The sequence below is a fragment of the Corvus hawaiiensis genome, chromosome 5, assembly GCF_020740725.1.
Source record: "Corvus hawaiiensis isolate bCorHaw1 chromosome 5, bCorHaw1.pri.cur, whole genome shotgun sequence".
Lineage (NCBI taxonomy): Eukaryota > Metazoa > Chordata > Aves > Passeriformes > Corvidae > Corvus > Corvus hawaiiensis.
In genome coordinates, this window is record NC_063217.1 from 29,198,515 (window position 1) to 29,220,586 (window position 22,072).

Genomic DNA, 22,072 nt, shown 5'->3' on the forward strand with positions numbered 1-22,072 from the left:
TGTTGGATTTATTTGGTCTTCCCTTCCCTTTTGGGTGTTATATCCACAGTAATTTTTAGCTTCTTCCATCTCTTTTTCTCATTTACTTCTTACAGACTACTGTAGAACCAAAAAAAAAAAAAAGTTGAACATTCAGAACTGCTATTATTTTATTTTATTTTATTTTATTTATTTCATTTTCTTATTTAAAATTATAAATTCCTATATATAAGCAGATTAATGAGACCAAACTCACCTTGAGTGTAAGTGTTCTGTAGTTATAATCGGAGATTATATTTCTATTCTCCAGTTATACTGGAGAGGAATTACTTGCCATGTCCTCTGTGTTGGGTTAAAATCTGTTACCTTTAAAATTGTAAAAAGTTTACATTTGACTTCAATGGAGGCAGGATATAATTCATTAATTACTGAAAATTAAATACTTAAAAGTAAGATTTTTCCCTAGGAATGTAGCACCCACCAAAATCCTGCCATGGAAATTATGTGGCAGAACAAGCCCAGAACGTAAAAGAAGTTGTGGGTACTAGGAGTTATAAGAGCAAAGTTCTCTCCTCTGCTCTAATATTGAATGATAATTTACAAAAGAACCCAAGAAATTGGTCTTTTCCTGTTAACGTGTAAATTTCTAATGAAAAGCTATATAAAATAATTAGAAAATCTATAGAAACTTGAATATCTGAAGCAATTTTATTAGTAATACCTGAGTCATGTACTATGGGGTAAGAGAGTTGTTTTGCAATGGGAGTGGTCATTTTTGATAAGATGAAGTTGCCAGTAGAACAGTAATGAATCCTTGTGGAACGGATTATTTCATTATGATCTGCTAAATTTTGCTCCTTTGACTTGTCTGGATTTAAATTTCCACATGACATGATTTTGTTCAAGTATTATCCAATATATTTAAATTAATAAAGAGCTAGTTGAATATTGGTCTTTCAGAAGAAAATAAATATCACTAGCTACAGTGCTTTAAACAGTGAATCAAGGCTTCCTCAGCTAGCATGAAATAATACTAATTATCATTGGTTATTTTTTTACATCCTCCTGACATAAAAATTGCATATTAAATAAGAAGATGGTAGATAATATATAATGACCTGTTAGTATATTAGGATGGCTATTGTTTTAGGTAGCAACAAAATTAATGAATAATTTTTTATCATATTAATATATTTAAAGATATTTCTCCTGCTGATCTTCAATCTTGTACTAATCATAGTTTGTCCAAGTAAAAGAATTTATTCTTTTCAAAGTGCAAGTAGAAAATTTAAGAGATAAATCAGCTTGTCTTTGGCTTCCACAGAAAGCTGCTTATTTTGCCTCATGCACAGTGCTGGACATGAAGATGCAGTTTGCTTTTGCCAGATAATGCCAAGCTTCCAAGAAAAAAAAATTTTACAATTCTTATTTAAATTTGATACAATTTCCATGTTGTTATTCAAGACACATTTAGAAATATTGCTGACCCCAGTGTAAGATTTGTGCAACCTAAGAGTACTTTGATCCAAATGTAAGCTGATGCAGAGAAGTTTTGTAAGCCTGACAAGTGTAGGGTGTAGGGAAATTCCTGACCCCCAAATTCCAGCTTGATTATGGAACCACTAGTTTTATGACAGCCAAGGAACTACAACAGGAATGAGTGATACCTTGATTTATATTGGAATTTTCTGCCAGTGGTTGCAGCGTTTGGAAATACTTTGTTCATTAAATTTCTCTGAAGTCTCCCTGGAAGTCGATTGAAAATGAACTCATTCTTTAAGCTGTTTGCAAAAAAATTATACTTTACTCTGGGTTCTACTTGATTCTTGTATTTAGGGGTATCACCAGAATTTTAATTTATAAAAAATAAAAATAGAGAAAATATAAGGGTTTCAAGGATTTATTATAATTATTGAGGATCCTTATGTATATAAGCAAAAATAAGTGACTAAGTTCAGTAGAGGAACTGAAGACAATTAATGTGCTGTCAACTGCAGTATATCAAAACTGTTGTTCAGTGGATAATTCTTTTGACAATTTTTTTTTTTTTTGCCATGGAGCTCTGGGCAGCAGGTCAGAAACAGCAACACTTACTTGTCTAAGCACAAAATGTATTTGTAAATTGTAAATTGTGTTAGGTATTATGACAAAGGAAAAATGCCTGTCAATCACACAAATACACACACACGTATTTATCACACTGTTCTCAGTGCAGCTCTCTCAGGTTTACAGAGGGATAGGTAGGGATACAGGTGCTGTAAGCAGGATTAACTCACAGGAATATCAGACATTAGGCCTTCTGTCTTCTTGTTACTTGGGGGCCTAAGGGAGCCATGTAGGTATAATGAGAGCAAAGACACTAGATAATTTTAATATGCTTAAGTATCTCCAGTCCAGAAGAACCTATTTGGTTTTATTATGGATACAGTATGCAATTTAGTTGATAATAGCAGCATTGAGCCTTGAAATTAAGCAGCACAGCTAAGGAAGGGCTGTGTGGCAAAATGTGTTTCATGTCTGTAATTACAGACTTCAAAAACCCTCTCTTCCCTTGAAATCCCTTAAAGATTGCCATCTAAAGGGAAATTTCTATAACTGAGTTGAATATTGCATATTTTCAAAACTCATGCGGGAGAATCACAGTAATGTAAGCAACAGTAACTCTAAGATTGTTGTATTTACAATTATTTTGCAAGAATCACCTTTTCCCCCAGGAAGGCAACAGTGATCATGATGCATTCTCTAGAAAGATATCCAAATGTTTCTCAGTGCATATCACCTGCAGCTCTAGGTCTAATTACACATTTTCACTATCTTCTTGTAATAGCATTTGTGTTTTGTAGAAGGCTGAAGATAATTCATGGAGGAATTTTCTTCCAATCATGTTAACATCCATTCACACAGCTGCTTAAAAGGATTTTAGCAGGAGATGCTATTCACTAGGATGCCTCAAAAAATTGGATTCTGCAAAATGTACCCATATGAAAATCTTTATGCACATGAGCAGCTTCACTTGAACAGTGACTATCATTCAACAGTTACAGAACTAAGTTCATGACTGAAACTTTTTAGTCCTATAAAGTTGATAGTTATTTCTCTGGTGTTGGTAGTTATGACTTCAGGGTGGTTGAAGAGGAGCAGAGCATAAATCTAGGCTTTCAAAGCTTAATTCTACAGCTCCTTAATTCTTTCAAATACAAAAATCAGCAAAGTATTTCCTGATGTGTTTTGATGTTGGAATATCATATTTTCCTCTGGTCATTAGATGTGGCCTTGTGCTCATACTGTAGGACTGCAGGACATTAACCAGGAGTTTAGTGTGACATCTTGGAGAAGCAGTAGGAAGGAATCTGCTGCCTCCTGCCCACTCCTTCAATGAAGGTGTTCTGAAGCCCAATACAGTATTTCATTTCTATTTATGTATTCTCTCACTTTGCCTGGGAAGTTGCTCTTAGATCTGTAGGAGGAAACAGACATTTTGTGACATACACGTCTTCCAGAAAAGCCATGAGAGCCTATTATTTCTGTACAGTGAGTATAGACACAACCAGAAATGGGACCTAAATCCCATAATGTAGCCTGAGGCCAGTTCTTTTTAGGGATGTATATGTCAGAATATGTGGCAATAGGGAGTTGAGATGAAATGCTGTTTACAGTTGTCTCTGTTATTGACTGCTGGTTTGGCTTGCAGTGTGTCTGTGCAGGCACTTTAGTTGAGATGACAGTCACAGGAGTACAGCTGTTCTGCTTTGAGGGACAGCTCATCTGAAGTAGACAGATGCTCTGAGCCTGAACTGTGGGCCCAGCTGGATGCTAGCTGGCTTCTTGCTGGTCAAACATCTCAAAGTCAGGCATACTGGGAGGTGCAGCGCAGAGACACAGATGTCTGAATAAGCTCAGTCAGGCTCCAACTTGCAGTATTAGCTGGAGTTCAGGGCTGCCCCTTGTAGACCTCCCAACAGAGCATTCATTAGTGACAAACCTGAAGTTCAAAGAGAGACAAGAACAAAGTTTCCTTGAGGGAAAGGAGATGACAATTTCTTTTTGGGCACTTTGCTTTTTAGCTTAAACAGTAATGTGTTAATGCCTGGAACAGTCTTGAGGCAGCACTGTGGCCCCAGTCAGTGTTCTGGGAAATAAAAAGCCATGATGTCCAAGTGACTCTGTGGCATATCTGAGCTTGTGTGTTACTCATGCACATCTGTCCTGAACTCCTGAAGCTACCCAGGCAACTCCCTATGTAGGTAAAAAGTAAAAGATTCTTAAGGGGACAAAAACTCTACAGCAAATGAAGGAAAGGGTTTTCTGGTTATACTGGTTGTGGATGAGGACGGAAGGTAGAGTTTTTTTAGTAACTAAAATATTTTAGAACAAATGTGTTTGTTCTTTTTAAGCACAATATATTGTCTGAGAAAGCCAGGTTGGCTTCTGTGTAGAAGTTACGTGGGAGACCTTTTCTTCTCATTTACCCACAGATATTTAATGGCATTAGATAGCATTCAGACACAATTGTCACTGATTTGCTTACATATTCTGGAGACTAGAGAAAGTACCAGATGAGCAGTGAGGGTTGTAGTATGTAGTTGTTTCGTATTTGCCTTCCTGCTTAGCTTGAGCACTGCCAAAGTTTCTTTCACGACTTTGAATAAATTGCTAGGGTATGTTATAAAAAACTTTGATATGAACCCGTTAATAATCCCCAGGCAATGTCCAGTGAGGGAAACCCCGAGGATTTCTTAAAATTAAAATACTGCACAGAGGATTGGATGACATACTGTAAAAACACTTGGAATCTATCAAGAACTTTATGATACAGACCACCTTATGATACAGACTACTGACATCTTTCTTTTTTTCCTATGAAAAAACATTTCCTATTTTCATGTAATAATTGAATATAATATGTAAATTTGGTCCTTTATTGTATGTTTAGAAGTGGCTGTGTAGTCTCCATCACTAGCAGGACTCCAGTAGTTCCTCATCTGCCAGAAACAGAAACATATAGCTCATACCTGAGGTATGGTTTAGAAACTGAGACATGTTTCCCTGTAAAGTTCATTTTTGCCACGAGTTAGCTACAGCTTCCTCATTATCTCCTGTTTCTATAACCCTTCTTACCACTTTATTCTGTCTCCATTCCAGAGGACTTTTTGAGTATAACCTGTGAGACCCTTTCCTCAGATTCAGAAACAGCTGCTTCACAAATTAGTAATTGTCATAATTCTTACTGAGAAGTTTCTGGGCATCAAAAAAAGGCTCCCACTCATTGTTGACATGCAAACTATAGGATATTGCAATTAAAACCTTCCCCACTGCTTCTCTCCTGTGAAAAATGCTGTGTGTGCAGCAGGTAGGCTATCAAGGAAAATCAGTCATATGAGGAGGTTTGTCTGCTTTAGTTGAGACTGGGCAAAGAAAATTTTGGCTCGAATGGCAGATGATGTGTAACATACGATTTCTTCTTTTGTTTAAGGAAAAATAAATCCTAGTAACCCATCAGTTCCAGACTAGTCTCAGAAAAAGGTCTAAGGACTTTCATGTCTTCTGTAGTGAATTACATATTTATGTTCAAATCTATTGGACATTAAGAAGAAAAAAAACCAAAACCACTTGTCAGAAATGTCAGTTTCTATTCAATAAAGCTTCATCACAGTTGTTACAATTCTATTACTCCCCTGCATGCCAAATCAACAGAAGAGCTTGAAAAAACAATCAAACACACATTCCTAAAAGATTATTCTTGTTTGAATTAGCATCCAAGATTTTTCAAATAGCAAAGCCCACATTAGGATTTTTATAAATTTCTGTTCATGAGGCTCTCTTGTGTTAGATTTAAGTAGGCTACATACAATAGCTTTTTATTTTTGTAAAGTACTGTGAAGTCAGTCAGAGCCAGACGATATAATTAGTATTTCTTATTCCCTGGACAGTCCCAGTAAGGCTGTTACTAACTTTGATAACATCATGGAGAGTGACTCAGATACACTTCCAGATAATTTTCCATTGAAATTGTATGCATAATTTCTATTATTAAAAAAAGGCAGATAATTAATGGCTCTGATTTGATTTAAAATATTTAAACCTTGTTAACTCTTCCAGATAATTTTACAGAAATAATAAAATGAAAATGAAATGTAAAACTCTTAATTGCTGGATATCAATTATAAAATGATTAATTTTTCATTAGGATGCTAATGTGAGCTTTAAGAAGCAGCTTAGGTAGGGGGCAAGATAGAAAATTTGACCAATACTCTGGCAGAGAACAGTGTGGAGACAGAAGGCTATATCACTTAGTAAAGGGACTTTGGCTAGGAATGCAGATGGGTTTATTCCTTAAGACAGATACGGTGCTTGTCATTGAAAGCTCTGCTCTTTTAGACATTTATCTGTCTCATGGCACTAACAGTTTGGCATCTGCCAAAGCTCATCCATATGGTGAGATTTAACCACATAAGGATGGCATTCATGGAAGATAGCACATGGCTCTTGTCCTCAGCTGGCTTCTGGAAAATGTGAAAAATGGCATTTGTGGTTTTAGGAAAAAATAATTCTACCTTTTTCTAGGAGTTAGATTTCCAAATCTGAAGTATTTGGCTCTTTGTCTACAGAGAATTTTCTGGAAAAGTCTAATGCTATTATTTCAGAAATTTAGCCTTATATTCAGGCATTCAATAAAGCTGTCTTTCAATGCTCTTGTCTGACACAGAGAGCTTGTGCTCAGAGTCTCCCTGAGGTTCAGTGCAAAGTTTCCTAGAATAGAATTTAAGTGAGCTAGGCCAAATGCTGAATGTGGGCTACCTAAGAGTGTGGATCTCCTTGGTAATTAAACTATAACCTCTTTACTGCAATTCAGCTCAGGATGGTGAACAAAAAGGTTAGATACGGGTGTCAGAGCTGTTAGGGACTTAAAACATGTCAACAGGCAGACAAGGCTAAAAGAAAAGACTCGGATCCCATGAGTAATCACCATGCCTGAAAATGCAACCTTACACATTTGTGGTAGAAAGCAAGGGTTGAAAAAAGTAGCCTGAGGCTGTAGAACAAAAGGTTGTCTCTAAGAAGGCACCAAAGGGATGGGAAGCTATAAGACAAGTATTGTCTCAGATGTTAAAAATAGGAATTTTTATTTGCAGCTACAACAGAGCTTGCTTCTCTGTTCAAAAATTTTACTGAAAACTCACTAGAAGATGAGAAAACTCACATTCTTTTGTTTCTTTCTTTCTGTCACTGATGCTTCATGCTTAGTGAATGTCTACAGTGAAATTACTCATGTATCTGTAGATTGCTTTGTAAGGGGACGTCTTTCTGACTAAACTGCTTTGAACACTAATGACCAAAGAATGTGGTATTTCAACATGCTTCTGTTCTTTTCTTTTATAGAACCACAGAATCACTGAGGTTGGAAAGGACCTCCATGGTTGGGTCCAACCATTAACCCAGCACTACTATGTTTACCATTAAACCATATGCCCAAGTGCCACATCCTCACATCTTTTGGACATTTCCAGGGATGGTGATTCCACCACTTCCCTGGGCAGCCTGTTTTAATGCTTGACCACTCCTTCAGTGAGGAAATTTTTCCTAATATGCAATCTAAACCTATGCTGGAGCAATTTGAGGCCTTGTCTTTTCACTTGTTACCTGGGACAAGAGACCAACCCTGACCTTCCTACAATCTCCTTTCAGGTGGTTGTAGAGGGTGATAAGGTTCCCCCGAGCCTCCTTTTCTCCAGGCTAAACACTCCCAGCTCTCTCAGCAGCTCCCCATAAGACCTGTGCTCCAGACCCTTCACCAGTTCTGTTGCCCTTCTCTGGACTCACTCCACCACCTCAATGTCTTTATTGCAGTGAGGGGCCCAGAGCTGAACACAGCACTCGAGGTATGGCCTCACCAGTGCAAAGTACAGGGGGACAATCACTGCTCTGGTCCTGCTGGCCACACCATTGCTGATACAGGCCAGGATGCCACTGGCTTTTTTGGCTGCCTGGGCACACCCTGGCTCATGTTCAGCTGCTGTTGACCAGCACCCCCAGGTGCTTTTCTGCTGTGCAGCTTTCCAACCACTCTTCTCCAAACATGTAGTATTGCATGGGGTTATTGTGACCCAAGTGCTGGACCCGGCACTTTGCCTTTTTGAACCTCATACCACTGGCCATGGCCTGTCAATCCAGCCTGTCCAGATCACTGTGCAGAACCTTCCTGCCCTCCAGCAGATCAACACTCCTGCACAACTTAGTGTCATCTGTGAACTGAGGCTGCACTCGATTCCCAGATCATCAGTAAAGATGTTAAACAGGACTGGCCCAACACCGAGCCCTGTGGAACCCCACTAGGGACTGGCTGCCAGATGGATGTAACTCCATTCACCACCACTCTCTGGGCCTGGCCATCCAGACAGTTTTTCACGCAGTGAAGTGTACATCTGTCCAAGCCATGAGCAGCCAGTTTCTCCAGGAGAATGCTGTGGGAGACAGAATCAACAGCTTTGCTGAAGGCCAGATAGACAATCCACAGCCCTTCCCTCATCTATTAGGAGGGTCACTGTATCATAGAAGGATATCAGGTTTGTCAAGCAGGACCTAATCCCATGCTGGCTTGGCCTGATCCCCTGGTTGTCCTGTATGTGCCATGCAATAGCACTCAAGATGATCTGTTTCATAGCCTTCCCTGGTACCAAGGTCAGGCTGACAGGCCTGTAGTTCCCTGGCTCCTCCTTCTCAACCATCTTGTAGAAGGGTGTCCTATTTACTAAATTCCAGAAAATGGGGCCCTCTCAGTTAGCCAGGACTGCTAGTTAATTGTGGAAAGTGGCTTGATGAGCACTTCCACCAGCTCCCTCAGTACCTTTGGATGGATCTTATCTGTCCCCATGAGCTTGTGTGGGTCTAAGTGATGTAACAGGTTGTTGACCAGTTCCCTTTGGATCATGGATTATGGGGACTTCATTGTGCTTCCTCTCCGTCTCCAGCTTTGGGGGCTGGGTACCCCAAGGACAACTGGTTCTACTGAAGCAGTCACTATGTACATCAGCCATTTTCTTATCTTTCATCACTGTGTTTCCCTCTGCATCCAGTAAAGGCTGGAGAGTCTCCTTAGCCCTCCTTGTGTTGCTGATTCATAGAAATGTTTTTTGTTGTTTTTTATGGCAGCAGACAAAGTTCTAGGTGAGCTTTTGCCCTTCTATTTTTTTCCCTACATAATATCACAACATCCTTGAAGTCCTTCCAAGTTGCCTGCCCCTTCTTCCAAAAGTGACACAAATGAATATTTCAACAAAAGAATAGACCAAACTTGCCACATCAGCTATAATGGCAGCAAAGTCACTTCTTTAGGTCAAGCAGCAGTATCCTTCTAATAGCCAAGGAAAACAACTTCCTCTGTCTAGCCTTTATGGATGTTATATTTTCTTTTTTGAGATGGTCCCTTCTAAGAAGTATATATGTACCACTTCCCCTTCCTTCTTTGCTGGTAAGCCTATGTTTCTTATAGAGCAGAGCCAGCTCTTCAGGATCTATAAAGAGGCGTATTTTACAAAGGCATATATTGGCTTATTGAAGGTTCTGAAAGGATTTTTGTTGATCTGAGTGACACATTGGTCAGAGATGGCAAAGAACGCCTTCTTGTGTTGTTGTAAATGATTTATGAACCCTGGGTTTTCATGCCACGTTAAAAATTCATATGAACATTAGATTTAAAATTTAATTATCTGAACTAGCTGAAGCACTTCTTCAGGCTTGTAATTGGGCAGATATATAGCACTATACACAGCAAGGGAGACCTGGGACTTGTGTCCAGATCATCAGATGTATTATGTAGCCTACTCTCATTGACAAAGAGTCTAAATTTGGTACTTGAATAAACAACTTGGTATCTCCCTTTAATCATCCAAATACAGAATATGTCAATAATTTATTTTCAATCTCAGACAACCTGATTTTGCTAAATTTCTTTAGACACATTTGGATAAGTAGCCAGTAACAACTTACTTAACTAGAAAGCACTACTAAATGTGAGTGGTGATAATGAAATCTGACCCTGCATTTGCTCTTTGCTTTCTTTCTGGTTTTGGAAAAATTATAAAACAGTTACCTTTGCACTTAATTGTCTTTCTTACTCAAATCACACAGCTTTGTTGGGCTATATTCCTCTTGACCAGAGTCATCTGAGCACGTTATTGAAGCACACTAAACATGTGCTCCAATTTAATTTGTTCAATTGGCTTTTTAGCAGACAGTACAAGGAACCCCTGGTAGGCAGATCATCCCACCTTTTAAAGAGTGTGACAAACTGCCTGTCTCTCTTTCCCTGCTATCCATATGGGAGTATGGACTGTTAGGTAGATAAGTACACCTGGTCAGACAGGGAGTTTAAGGGGTACCAAGTTAACAGAGATGAGTCCATCAGAGATGTATTTTTTTTTTTTTTAATTGAGAAATCAGAAAGGGACCTATATGGTCCTATTTTTTCTATAATAGCAAAATATTGGCAAGGAAACTGTTAAGGAAAGATTCTGCTAGTATTCTCTTAAATTCCTAACAAAATAAAATTATTGACTGTGGAAGTAAATGGAGTGATCCAATCATCATTTAAAACTTTAACCAAGATGGCAAATTAAATATTTTTTTTATATGTGCTTATGGGATTTAATTAGCTAAAAACTTCTCTGAGATTCCTGGAATAAGAAAGCTGATAAACTGAAAAGCTTCAGTGTTGCCAAAAGGAGTAGCTCTTTTAAACATTTGGTTTGAGAATTTGTGTGGGCTGGAGGAAAACTCAGAGTTATACTGTCTTAATTGTACTTAAATTTGAAATCCTAGGGATACAGTCTTCTAATATAGAGGTGTTATAGCTTTGAAGGACCTGAGATAAAGGAAAATTAAACTATTTACAAATAAAGCTTTCTTGCATAAAAGAAAGCAATAACTGGTATGTGTAATGTAAATGTTTATAATTCAAATGTTCTCTGCCAGACTTTGTACAAAATATCAAATATTCAAAGATATTTAAGTTAATCTTGTTTATCTTGCTGCAGATGGTAAAGAATTGCTCCTTGTGGTAGAGGTGAGAAGGACAATCACAAGTATGCACCTAAGTAGAAAGGAATGCACCCAGTTCTGTAATATAAATTTATAGCTCTTGACTTGATGGTCATTTAAGGCATCTCTTGCTAAGAAGGGGCTGCTTGTGTAAGAGGAAGCTGCAGTTAAAAGGAGGTATCAGATATTGCACTTTAGTTCTCAAAGAATATACTGTGGTTGTCACAAGACTGGCAGTTCTTGTCCTCTTGGTTGATGATGTGATTTTTGATGTGGTCTTCTTCTCCATGGAGCCTTGTTATCTCTGAAAGAAAGTGTAACTAGCTATGAGCCTGTGCACTTACATCTCCTTTGAGGAAACAAGGGTAATAAATGAAGCAGCACAACAGTGGCATGTACTGACCAACCTTCCTGGCAGCAAGAATCAGTTTGTTAGATGTAGCTTCCCTTGTGAAGACATTATAAAGGCTACAGTGTTGATTAGAAGGGCCTCACTGTAGGTGAGAATCTTGTCCCTGTCTTTCCTTATCTTTCAATGTCCTAGTGGCAGCCTTGGACTAGGAATGTACAGTCTGCTCTCTGGAGATCAGGGATCTCCTATCAGGATAATGGTCACTAAGAGTGGAGAATGTTACATGAAGAATGTGTCTGCCACTGACCAACATGAGGTTTGTGTTTCAGACCAATAATTTTTCTCTGATTGAGGCAAATTCTTTCAAAACTTGCCATCACTCCTCCTCAGAGTAGACAGATAGCCATTGCTGAAATACCATTTTTTTCTTTAGAGCCCTGAAAATTCTCAGTAGTAAAAGAATAATAAAGATAAACCCGTGGGGCTTGAGGTATAACACAGGAATAGGTTTCCTTTTCCCTGTGTACAGTCACTTCAGAAATACATGCTGCCTGCACTGTGGGACCAGCCAGTCCTTTTTGAGTTAGGCCTATGCAGAGCAGAAAGTAAAGTTTGCATCAACCTTAGAGTGACCCTTTGTTCCTAAGAGCTGTGTGTCCTGAATGCACACCAGCATGAGCTCTGAAAGGGTTTGTTCATATGATCTTTCTCCATCAGAGTACCACCTTCTCAAAAGACTCCTGCATAAGGTCACCAATACTCATGGAAAGGTTTCAGCGTCTTGAGGATATGTTTAAAAGGTGTGACACAACCTAGCTTTCTGCCATAATGCACAAGTTGCCTCCTACATCCTGGCGTATTGGGCCCTTTGGGCTGGGTGTCCACTATACTGATCTCCAGACTCACATAAGAGGTTGAAATGTGAGAGCTGAGCTAAACAGACAGTGCAGAATCATGGGACTACTGGTGAATCTATACCCCTCATTCTACTCATATGCTTGAAGAGTGAGTCAGATGCTTAGATGATGAGTACAGGTTGAGAGTCTGTGTAGAATAGAAAAGTACAGTTAAATGAACAAATAAAACACATATACAAAGCAAAAACATTTCATTTGTAACAATACCAAAAAGAAATTAGGGAAAATATCATGACTCTTGGAGAACAGCACTGAAAATTTCTGATAAATGTTTGTTTCTATTATTAAAATATGATCTACATATAGATATAATTTAAGCCAAACTGTGGAGTAATACAAGTAAGACAAGAAATACTAATGCTGCAAAATAGTATTAAACTCCAACAAATTACATGTTTCCAAAAATATTTGAAGTTCATGTCCCAAGGAAAGCAAGTCAGATTTCTAGTTGGGCTGATTGTAAGTATTTATCAAAGCAGCACAAGAATCTCAAGGGGCACTTCACATCAGTAGCAAGTGCAAATTTGGGAACAGAGGCTGGTCTTGTGATTCTTACTATGAATCAACCAAAAAGAACACTTTTTTTTTAAAGTTAAGACTCATAAATCCTAACATCCCTATATTTTGCTGTCTGATCTGCTTTCTGAACTCCAGTCTAAATACGTCTCATATTGACTTAAGGGATATCTAGATATTCACTCAAATTAAGACAGTAGGATTCAGTTCAGTGATTACCTAAGGAATCCTGCCAGGCTTCCACACTTCTGCATAAGAGCACAGGTCTTATACAGTTCCTACATTGTATTTTCTTGTCTTGTGGGGATATTTCAGATGCACAGTCCTCTCTCTGTAGCCATCTAAGCTGAGATAGCTTCATCTGTGAGGAAGTAGTTGTAACTTTGGTTATGTAACTAAACATACTTTCAAGCAGATGGCTCAGCAGCATCCATTTGTCTGATTTAGTGGGAATTGTATATGTTGTGCAAGTGCAGACATGTGGTTAGCAAGCTCATCCTTTACTGTGGATGCAGAACTAGTGCGCAGCTATGTGACAAGTGTGATTGGTAGTGGGTGAACTTGTAGAAGCCAAACAACTTACTGTGTAAGCATATCCAGAGAAGCTAAAGAATTTCCCTGCTCCCCATCCCTCTGAATGCAGTAACACTCAGCATCCTGGCCCTTACCAGACATTTTCCTTCAGGTCTTTGTTGCAATTCCTGTCAAAATACAGAGATGGCAACCTAAAGGCAACCTCTGCTCAAGAGCATTTTACACAGCTTTTCTGTTTAAAGATTTTGGGAGTACTGCATTTCAACCACATCTTTTTACTCCTTATGCCAGGTGCTTTTCCTGCCACTGGTCACTCTCTTCAGGCCTAAATGCTCCAGGTGAGATCAATGGAGGAACACGTTCATTTCTCCCTGCTGGCGACAGCAGTATGCTTCCAAAGGAAAAATCCGAATGTTCTTGGAAAGTAAGCTCTATGGGTAAGTCTAAAATGGCTAACCATTTCAAAGTCTGCTAAAGTTCTGTTGTGTATTTTGGGTGATCTTACTGGTATTAGGATCCTTCAGAGGCACAAGGAAAGTGAACCTACAGCTTTAGTGAACTAAAGAAGGTGTATTTTCAAGATGAGAAGTGAAATTCAGAAAGACAGTTTGTTATAAAAAGTGAAAAAAAAGCGTTATAAACAATTAAGTGGAAACCTCTGTTAAAGACCCAGCTGGAAGTTACAGGCAACTCCCTTCAAACTGGAAATAGTTCCATAATATAAAACCAGGATAGCAACTCAGTACTTACTGCCCCTGTGAGAGCAGTGAATCCCCCTGCTCCGCATGGGTCTTCTTGGGAAGTAAAGCTGAGGGAGCTATTGCCTGGAACAAAGATGAGAAATTCCAAGTGAGGTAGTGTTCTTTTGTGCCTGAAATTGCAACAGACTGGAATAACAGTTCAGCAGCCTTGTCAGGATTTTCCCCAAGATTTTTCTCCTTTCTGGAGAAGGAAAAGGAAAGTTATTAAAAAGTTTCAGATATGGAAAGAGAGTAAGATTCCCAGGACCTAGTAAATGACTTAATTCCTATCCAGAGCATAGCCTAGGGATGCTTTTGCAACACCTGCACACCTGCAATTCTGTGGCCTGGAGAGGGGGCACAGGGATTTAGGAGAGTAGATTGTGGGTAGTATATGATATACAGTCTTTTCTTCAGCCCCACACAGCCAAATTTGAAGACTTCCTGATCTTTTAATCAGATATCTTTCACAGCATTGGCTGGAGACCCTCTTTTGTGAACAACTTATTATCTGAAGTTAGAGCTGGCCTTTGAGAAAGATCTTTGAGGTGTGGTCTCTGGAATGCCACATCATTGTTCTTCAGCACTCACTTCCACTTCCACTTGCATTTCTGAATCTGAGTTTCCTCTTGCTCATAGGAGGGTGCAGAAAGCTAGATTCTGGAATGAAGTGGTCGAGGTAGAAGTTTTTGGTGGGACTATGATAAACATGGATAGAGATTTGCCCATCCTATCCCCCTGTGTGGAGACCCATAACAACAATAGGAGTTCTTCCCAGATCTTAAGAAGCTCCTATTATTGAGTTAATTGTTATGGTTGAGAAAAGGGCACATTTTTTTCTAAGTCTGTTCCTCTGGACTGAGAGGACTCTGCAACTCTTCAACACGTGCTTTGCTTGGATTTGTTTTTAGTAATGTTCTCTTCATTTTTTGCAGCATTTTTTTTTCCAGATATCTTTTCATATAACTAAATTAAACTAAAAAAGAAGGGAGAGAAGATCAGTTTGCAATGAAGCATAAGACACTTCACTTTGTTAATTTAACTTAAAAATGGGCAAAGGTAAAGGTCCTGGAATATAATGGATCTATGAGCCATCTCTAAGAACTGGTTCCAAAAAAATTCCTTTCCATCAATCCATTTCTAAATACAAAGGAATAGAAGAAACATTTTCAGTGTTTCACTGGATTGAGTATGCAGGAAGATTACCATGGGAATATGTTTAGAATATACTCTCAGTTTAGAAATACTGAGAACTCAAATTCAGATTCTTTGATGTTAACAGCTTTTCTTGCCATTACAGAATTTTTCTCTGCTTAGGATGGAAATTCACACTATTACACATACGCAACTAAAGTGAGACTTTTCCTAGTTCTGATGCAGTTTAGACAAGTAGGTCTTACTGGAGCACATCATGTATGTTTTCTGCTTCTTGGTGATCAGAAGAATAAATTAGACTAATCTCCTTGCCACCTCCTCTTCCCCCCATGAAATGGGCTGATGGATAAGAAAACAGAGCTCAATGCTTTGGGTCAAAATGAGCACTTTGGGCTATTTGATCCTGAGAGTTATAGGATATGGGTATGCATGGGAAGAATAGGAGCCCTAGGTACTATGGAGAAAAGACAGAGAACTCTACAGCCCCAGAAAAACAGTTTCTGCTGGGACCTTAGGGTACCAGAGATGTGACATATTCTCAGTAGTTCAGGTAGCTAGTTCAGAGGAGAAAGACAATATTTAAGGTCCTAGTCTAAACTCATCTTCCAGCTGAGGAAAGGAAGATATAAGAAAGATGCACATGGTCTTGCTGTAATGGATCTTGGTCTGCTGTGAATACGAGGAGACTGTGGACACGCCATCTTTCAATACTGCCCATGTGGCCACTGCCAGCATGACACATAGGCACTGCCTGCTAATGGTGTGTGATCCATTCCATGGAGGGACTGATGGGATGCTCACTTACTGTATTTCTTTCTGTCTTGTACGATAGAGACTGGTTTAAGCAACATTTGAAAACGTTTGTTGATGGTTCTGTTTTTACAATGTTTAAGTGTTTCTTGTTCAATACACAAAAAGCACATGAGAACTGAATCACATGTACCCATTTCCAAACTGTGTGTGATCATCTGCACAGTATGAGAAATTGATAGCAGTCATTGCCTCTTTCAAGCTCGGTAATCAGACATCAGAATTGCCAACTGTATATTTTTCAAATTCTAACTAGATTTTTAATGCACGTGGTAAATGTCTGCCCTTTCAGAAACACAATTTCACTTCTCCCAAAATAAGCATTAAGAATAGTAATGCAGGTCAAGTAGTTTATTGTTGGTATGAGCAGCACCATAAGTAACCCATAATTTGATTCTTAAATTAGTAACAAGTAGCTGCCATTGTATGATTTAAGATTCTTTAAACAAAAGAGAAGGCAGTAAGGAAATCAAAGAAAAGTTTCCTGAAAAGACAAAAGGAAAGAATGTTACAGCTGAGTTGCTTTTTTTGCTGTTTTTCTCCCATTGTGGTGGGAGAGCAAATGTGGAGGTGAGCCTCACATAAAGGATTGGAAAAGCTCTAAAACCTGTTGAGAACAAAGAAGCCCTGAATCTCGCAAGAACACTTTTGAGCTAAAAGAGCTGAATCTGAATGAAGAGTACTACCTCCAGTTCCCCATGTCTCTGGGGACAGCTGGTCAAAAGCCTGGTAAGACCCTGCTAGCAGAGTGTGCAGAGTCAAATTTGCCACCATACACAAATCGTTTCTCTGAACAATCTGCACCACACTGTTCTAGTCTGTTTTAAGCTGTTCATAAATTGAATATCTAAAGCAGTCTGGGACAGGGGTCAGTGTCTAGAAAGCTAAGTTGATCTCTGGCTTATTCATGGACTTCATTTGTGTTTTTTGACAAGTAATTTGATCTTCTGTGACACAATGATTGTTATTAACTTACTAGAGGAAGCTATGTTTATGATTTCTGAAGAGAAGTAGAAGCATTAGGGGTAGCTTCCTTGACCCAGAAATGGACAAGAATCTCTGTTGTGCAAGTACACTATTTACTTTCTGTTCTCCCTCTTTTACCTTTACTTGTCTCTAAAGCTGAATTTCAGGTCATACTGGAGACAGTCAGTGAATTGAATTTTTATTATATGCTTCAATTGAGATCAAAATGTTAAAACACTGTAGAAAAGTAATCTTTATTTTTAGCCACAGAGAGGAAATGCATATACTTGAAAAGTCTGTCCTTGTGAAATGTCTGCAGCACTTTTGCAGAGGCAAGAAATGCAAGTACTAAGTGCTTTGTCATGAAAAGACACTTCCACTGAATAATAATTAGTCCTTGTAAGGAATAAACCCAACCCTCCTTCTCTGCATGCCAAATAAGGTCTTTGTGACTTCAGGATGCTTGGATGCAGCTCAGGGTCCAACAATATGCCACCCTAACCTCTATAGTATGTGCCTATCAGCAGTCCTGAAACACTTGTATTACTCTGCCTCCAGCATACTTAGGTGCAAAATTATGGTTTTTTTTGTCCTGTTTTGCATTTTTATTTTATTAAAAAATTCTTTGTCCCTTTTCCACCACAAAAAATCCCAATGACTTCTGCTGCTGAAAACTGACATTACAGAACAAGAAAGAGGAAGGTTTGTATCAAAATGAAACCCAACAAGGCAGTTGTATCAGAACAAGATGTTCCCAATCTGACTGATAAAGTCAACAGCCTGTGTTCATCTTTCTTCCAAAATTTTGACTTAAATAAGCTAAAATATGTATGAAGTACAACTTACCAATGTAAAGATTTTACCTATCCCTACTGTCACTTGGCAGCATTTTCAGCTGATAAAATTGATATATTAGGTCCATCTATAGGTCTGGGATTTGGAGTTCTACTTCCTGGAGAATAGTCTGTGGATCTACTTGGGCAAGATAGGATGTAGTAAAAATGACAGTACTGGCACATTAAGGAGTCCTGCATTTTTATGTGAATTTGTATTACTGCATTTCATAATAATTATTTTTCAACTAATTTTTCTGCAATACCACTACAGCTGTATCTCACTTTAGTCTCTGATAGTGACACAAGAAAGATTTCCCTCTTTTGTGGCCAGTTCTGCTTGCTTTACCTCTTGCAACAACTGTACTGAAATCACAAAGAAATCATGAAGACTCTTTCTAGAGAGGTGAATGGGAGTTGTCCTGTAAAGCTTGGTTGTACTTAAGTATTAAATAATAGTGCTTAGCACTTGTGCAACTTAATGCTTTATAATCTTCAAAGCACTTTACAACTCTTAACTAGTTAATCCCCACAGCAGCTTTGCATGGTAGGTTATGAAGGCCACACATTAAAAATCTCCCATGATACAAGCTTGACAGCATAGTAAGCCTATGGGAAAAAATACCTGCACAGTTATGTTCCTGAAGTCATGAGTGTTTAATTTTACTGGACTGTAACATGGCTTATGTTCAGTAAATTTGTTCTGCTTTCTTATCCCATTCAAAGTAAATCCATTATACCCTGCAGCATAGCTCAGCACACACTATTATCAAAATTTTGGGGATATTTTTTTATTATTAGAACTCCTGGAAGCAAATAAGAAGCAGAGGATATGATTTTTATTTAAGAATTTATTTCTATTTCCAATGATTGCAAAGACCATGTATGGGAAAGGGTCAGAAAATCCCTAAAGATTGAAGCACTCAGGAGAGTAACTACCATTTTTAGCAACTTCTGAAAATTTGACTTTTGTGGTATTGAGATTGCCAGGAAAACAAAATATGTTTATACTCAATTTCACTGGGAAGCTTAAGCCTGTAGAGACCCCATTTCATTTGGGAAATAGGATGGTTTTTCTAGCTCAAATTTTCTTTGGATTTTCAGGTTCCAGAAAAAAAAAATTAATAGTTACTGCTAAAGAATATTGTATAGTTATTTCTTTAGCCTTTTCAGATCTAAAATTTCCCATGAAGTGGAAATACTGCTTTTAGTTCACTGTAGTACTATCACAAACACCACTGTTTCCATCTTTTGTTAGTTTTGCTGGAAAACTTTTTAAAACAACTTTAAAGTTTGACAGTAACATTATATGTGAAGACCAAATTCACCAACCAAAGGTGTAAGTCATTCGCTCATGACTACCTCTCAAGCATCTGCATGAAAACAAGCCTCTCAAAGGTGTTTGTTCTTTGTAAGACTTACTGTAGAGAGGAAACAACGTCTTTGACTGATGAGGCCTTCTTCCAACAGAAGCAGACATAAAGTAGAGTTTTTGTCACAAATTAAAAAAAAATCATCAGTTTTGCAGAATATCTACTGAGACACTGCAGCCTCATTTATAAATACAGCATGATCCTTCCCCTCCAAGGCACCCGGCAATTTAATGCCTCCTTTTGCTTTCAAGTACAACTGTCTCTTTGTAAAGCTTGTAATTTGAGAGCAGATCCTTTGTAATAAGGAAGCTCTATGATATCATGAAGACTGACCTCGATTCCTTATTTCTTCACTCCTTCAACCTGGAAACTTTTATTTCCTTGGTTTTCCTTCTCTTTTTTCCCTTGTTTTGTTTTTATTCCTTTTTCTTTTTTTTTTTTTTCCCCCCTCACCTTTGGAGAAAAATCACAAATAACCTTTGAAGGAATAATTAGCAATTGCTGTAGCCCCTATGGTAAAAGCCTTTACCTGACTGACCTCAAAAGGTTATCTAAGGGTAAAGGTTTCAGACAGACCAGGGGAAGAACAATCTCCAGATGAGAGATGGTAAGGGATGAGCATAAAAGAGATGCTAGAAAGTAAAGGAATAAATGAATGGGAACACAAGAGGCAACATAATTAGCCAGTTTTACATGTTTGCCATTGCATAATTTCAGACGTTCCAAATGGAGCCTGGTATTCTGCAGACAAACTCATAATTAAGTACAGGGTTGCAATGCACATGCACAAGAGGTCTGAATTAAAGTTTCATGGGCAGCCTTCTGGCTTTCCCAATGTTTAGTCACTTAATTTAGTGACCTAAATCCTTTTTAATATAGAAAAAATTGATTTTAATAAGGCCTTTTAATTGTTTAGGGAGGAGGGGTTGCTACAGACTGTAATTTATTATGTAATTGTAGATGCATAGTACTTCAGAGGAAAAGGTATTCTATTTTCATTCTGCCTAAATTTGTATGATGAGACCATGATGAGACCTTAATAAATGTGAGGTTTGGTGGTTTTTTTTCCTAAAGTGTATTAAGCTGCATGGCTAACATCTATTTTAAATGCATCAGAAGCAGGAAGTCTGCAGAGAATCTGTAGGACTGATACATAACTGTAGTTTTAAGGAACGTCCAGGAAAGATTAGGTGGTAAGGGAAAAGGCTGTGTGAATTCCCCACAGTAGAGTTTTATGAGTCTACAACAGAATCTTTTTCTAAGAAGGTTGAATTGGAGGCAGTTATTTCAAACTGAAGAGCTTTTAAAATAAGTAAAGAATTACGTCAACAAATAGCATGGACCAGGTGGTATTCACACTTGAGGAATTTTACCTGAAGGAAGAATGAGGCAAATATGGCATCGTCTTTCAAAAAAGGTATCTGAAAGAGTCTGGGAATGGCAGGCCCTAATTTGTCTGTGCCAATTTAGCTGACAGTACATTACAGAATTAAATTAGCAGAATGTACATGGAAGTATGGAATAACAGGGACAAGTCAACACAATGTTTGCAAATGACATTCATGTCTTACAAATTAGTCAGAGCTCTTTGAGGGTGTTAAGATTAGTTATTATCTAGCTGTTGAATTCCTTCATATAGAGACCAAGAGTTTCATCATTACTCCATGACTGTGGTACATTTAATAGAATATTAGGTTTATGTGTTTTCATTACAGTTATTCTCATCTTGTTCTTACAATCTTTCCCCGAATCTTTTAGTTCAAGTGGGATTGTCAAAATAAAGGGAATGCATGTCCTTAAGTAATTTTGGCAGTTTTGAAAATCCCATCAATACACACTCATGTTCCTCATAATCCTGTCTCCAGGTACCTTAAAGGTGATTTGAGCAAAAGACTACTTGTAACAGTAAATAGTTCAATACATTCAGTGCTTTGTGTAATGTTGTCCTCAGTTCCCTGCCTGTCATACTGGCTGGTATTGTTTCATTGCATTCTTCTTTACCTGTAATCTCTTACACATAATTTATAAGTTCTTGGGACAGGACTATCTCTTTAGCTCATGTTTATAGTGCTAATTGAATCGGGGTCCTGGTGCATGGCTGGGGTTTTCTGTACTTGCCTAATAAACACCTGTAGGTATAAGAAAGTATAGAAACAATCTGCCATTTTTAGACTGCTTTAACAGAAATCAGTGCGGGAGTAGGGGAAGAAAAAAATATTCACTCTCAAGCGTCACAGGATAGGAAGACTAGCAGACAGGACCTAGTCACAAAGGTTAGCTTTGGGCTTAACCTTTAAATGAGCAAGGGCTAATCTTCCTTGGCCGCTTTTGCCATCGGCAGACAGCACGGCTCCCATCAACCTCGGCTCAGAGGAGCTCGGGGACCCTGCTACTCCCCCCCGCCCCCAACCCCCCACTTCCTTGACGGAGCATCCCACCGCCACCATCATCTCCATCAGCACCAGCCTCCTCGCAGAAGACACCCAAGGGACGAGACAAGACCGCAAGGAGAAGAGTTAACAGGGAATTGATAACCCGGCCCTTTTTTTGCCTTACCCCGCCTCCTCCTGCTTGCGGGGAAGTGGGGGATCGGGACGCGCCGACCGGGGGTGGCCCCGGCGGAGAGGTGCGGGGAGGGCTCCTCTCCGCGCCGCTCCGCCGGGGGCCCCGCGGCACGGCCCGGTACGGTACGGCCCGGTACGGTACGGTACAGCCCGGCCCGGTACGGTACGGTACAGCCCGGCCCGGTACGGTACGGCCCGGCACGGCCCGGTACGGTACAGCCCAGTACGGCCCGGTACGGTACGGCCCGGTACGGTACGGTACAGCCCGGCCCGGTACGGTACGGCCCGGCACGGCC

The 22,072-nt window shown here is 39.0% G+C and overlaps 1 protein-coding gene and 1 long non-coding RNA gene across 3 annotated transcripts in view; one reads left to right on the top strand and one right to left on the bottom strand.

The window, feature by feature from the left end:
• TRMT9B (tRNA methyltransferase 9B (putative)) overlaps positions 1–22,072 on the top strand; it is a 117,933-nt gene that overhangs the window by 76,715 nt on the left and 19,146 nt on the right. The window contains exon 3 of the mRNA XM_048303145.1: positions 13,627–13,772. Within this exon, the coding sequence (XP_048159102.1) occupies positions 13,747–13,772 (26 nt within the window). The 5' untranslated portion in view covers positions 13,627–13,746. The remainder of the gene's footprint in view (positions 1–13,626; positions 13,773–22,072) is intronic.
• LOC125325776 lies at positions 1,864–21,946 on the bottom strand. Of its 2 annotated transcripts, XR_007203539.1 has the most exons (4): positions 21,769–21,946; positions 14,086–14,159; positions 11,231–11,320; positions 1,864–3,961 (listed from the first exon to the last, which is right to left on the bottom strand). It is a non-coding gene; the product is annotated as an uncharacterized LOC125325776 (long non-coding RNA). The 2 variants fall into 2 exon arrangements; XR_007203540.1 differs by lacking the exon at positions 11,231–11,320.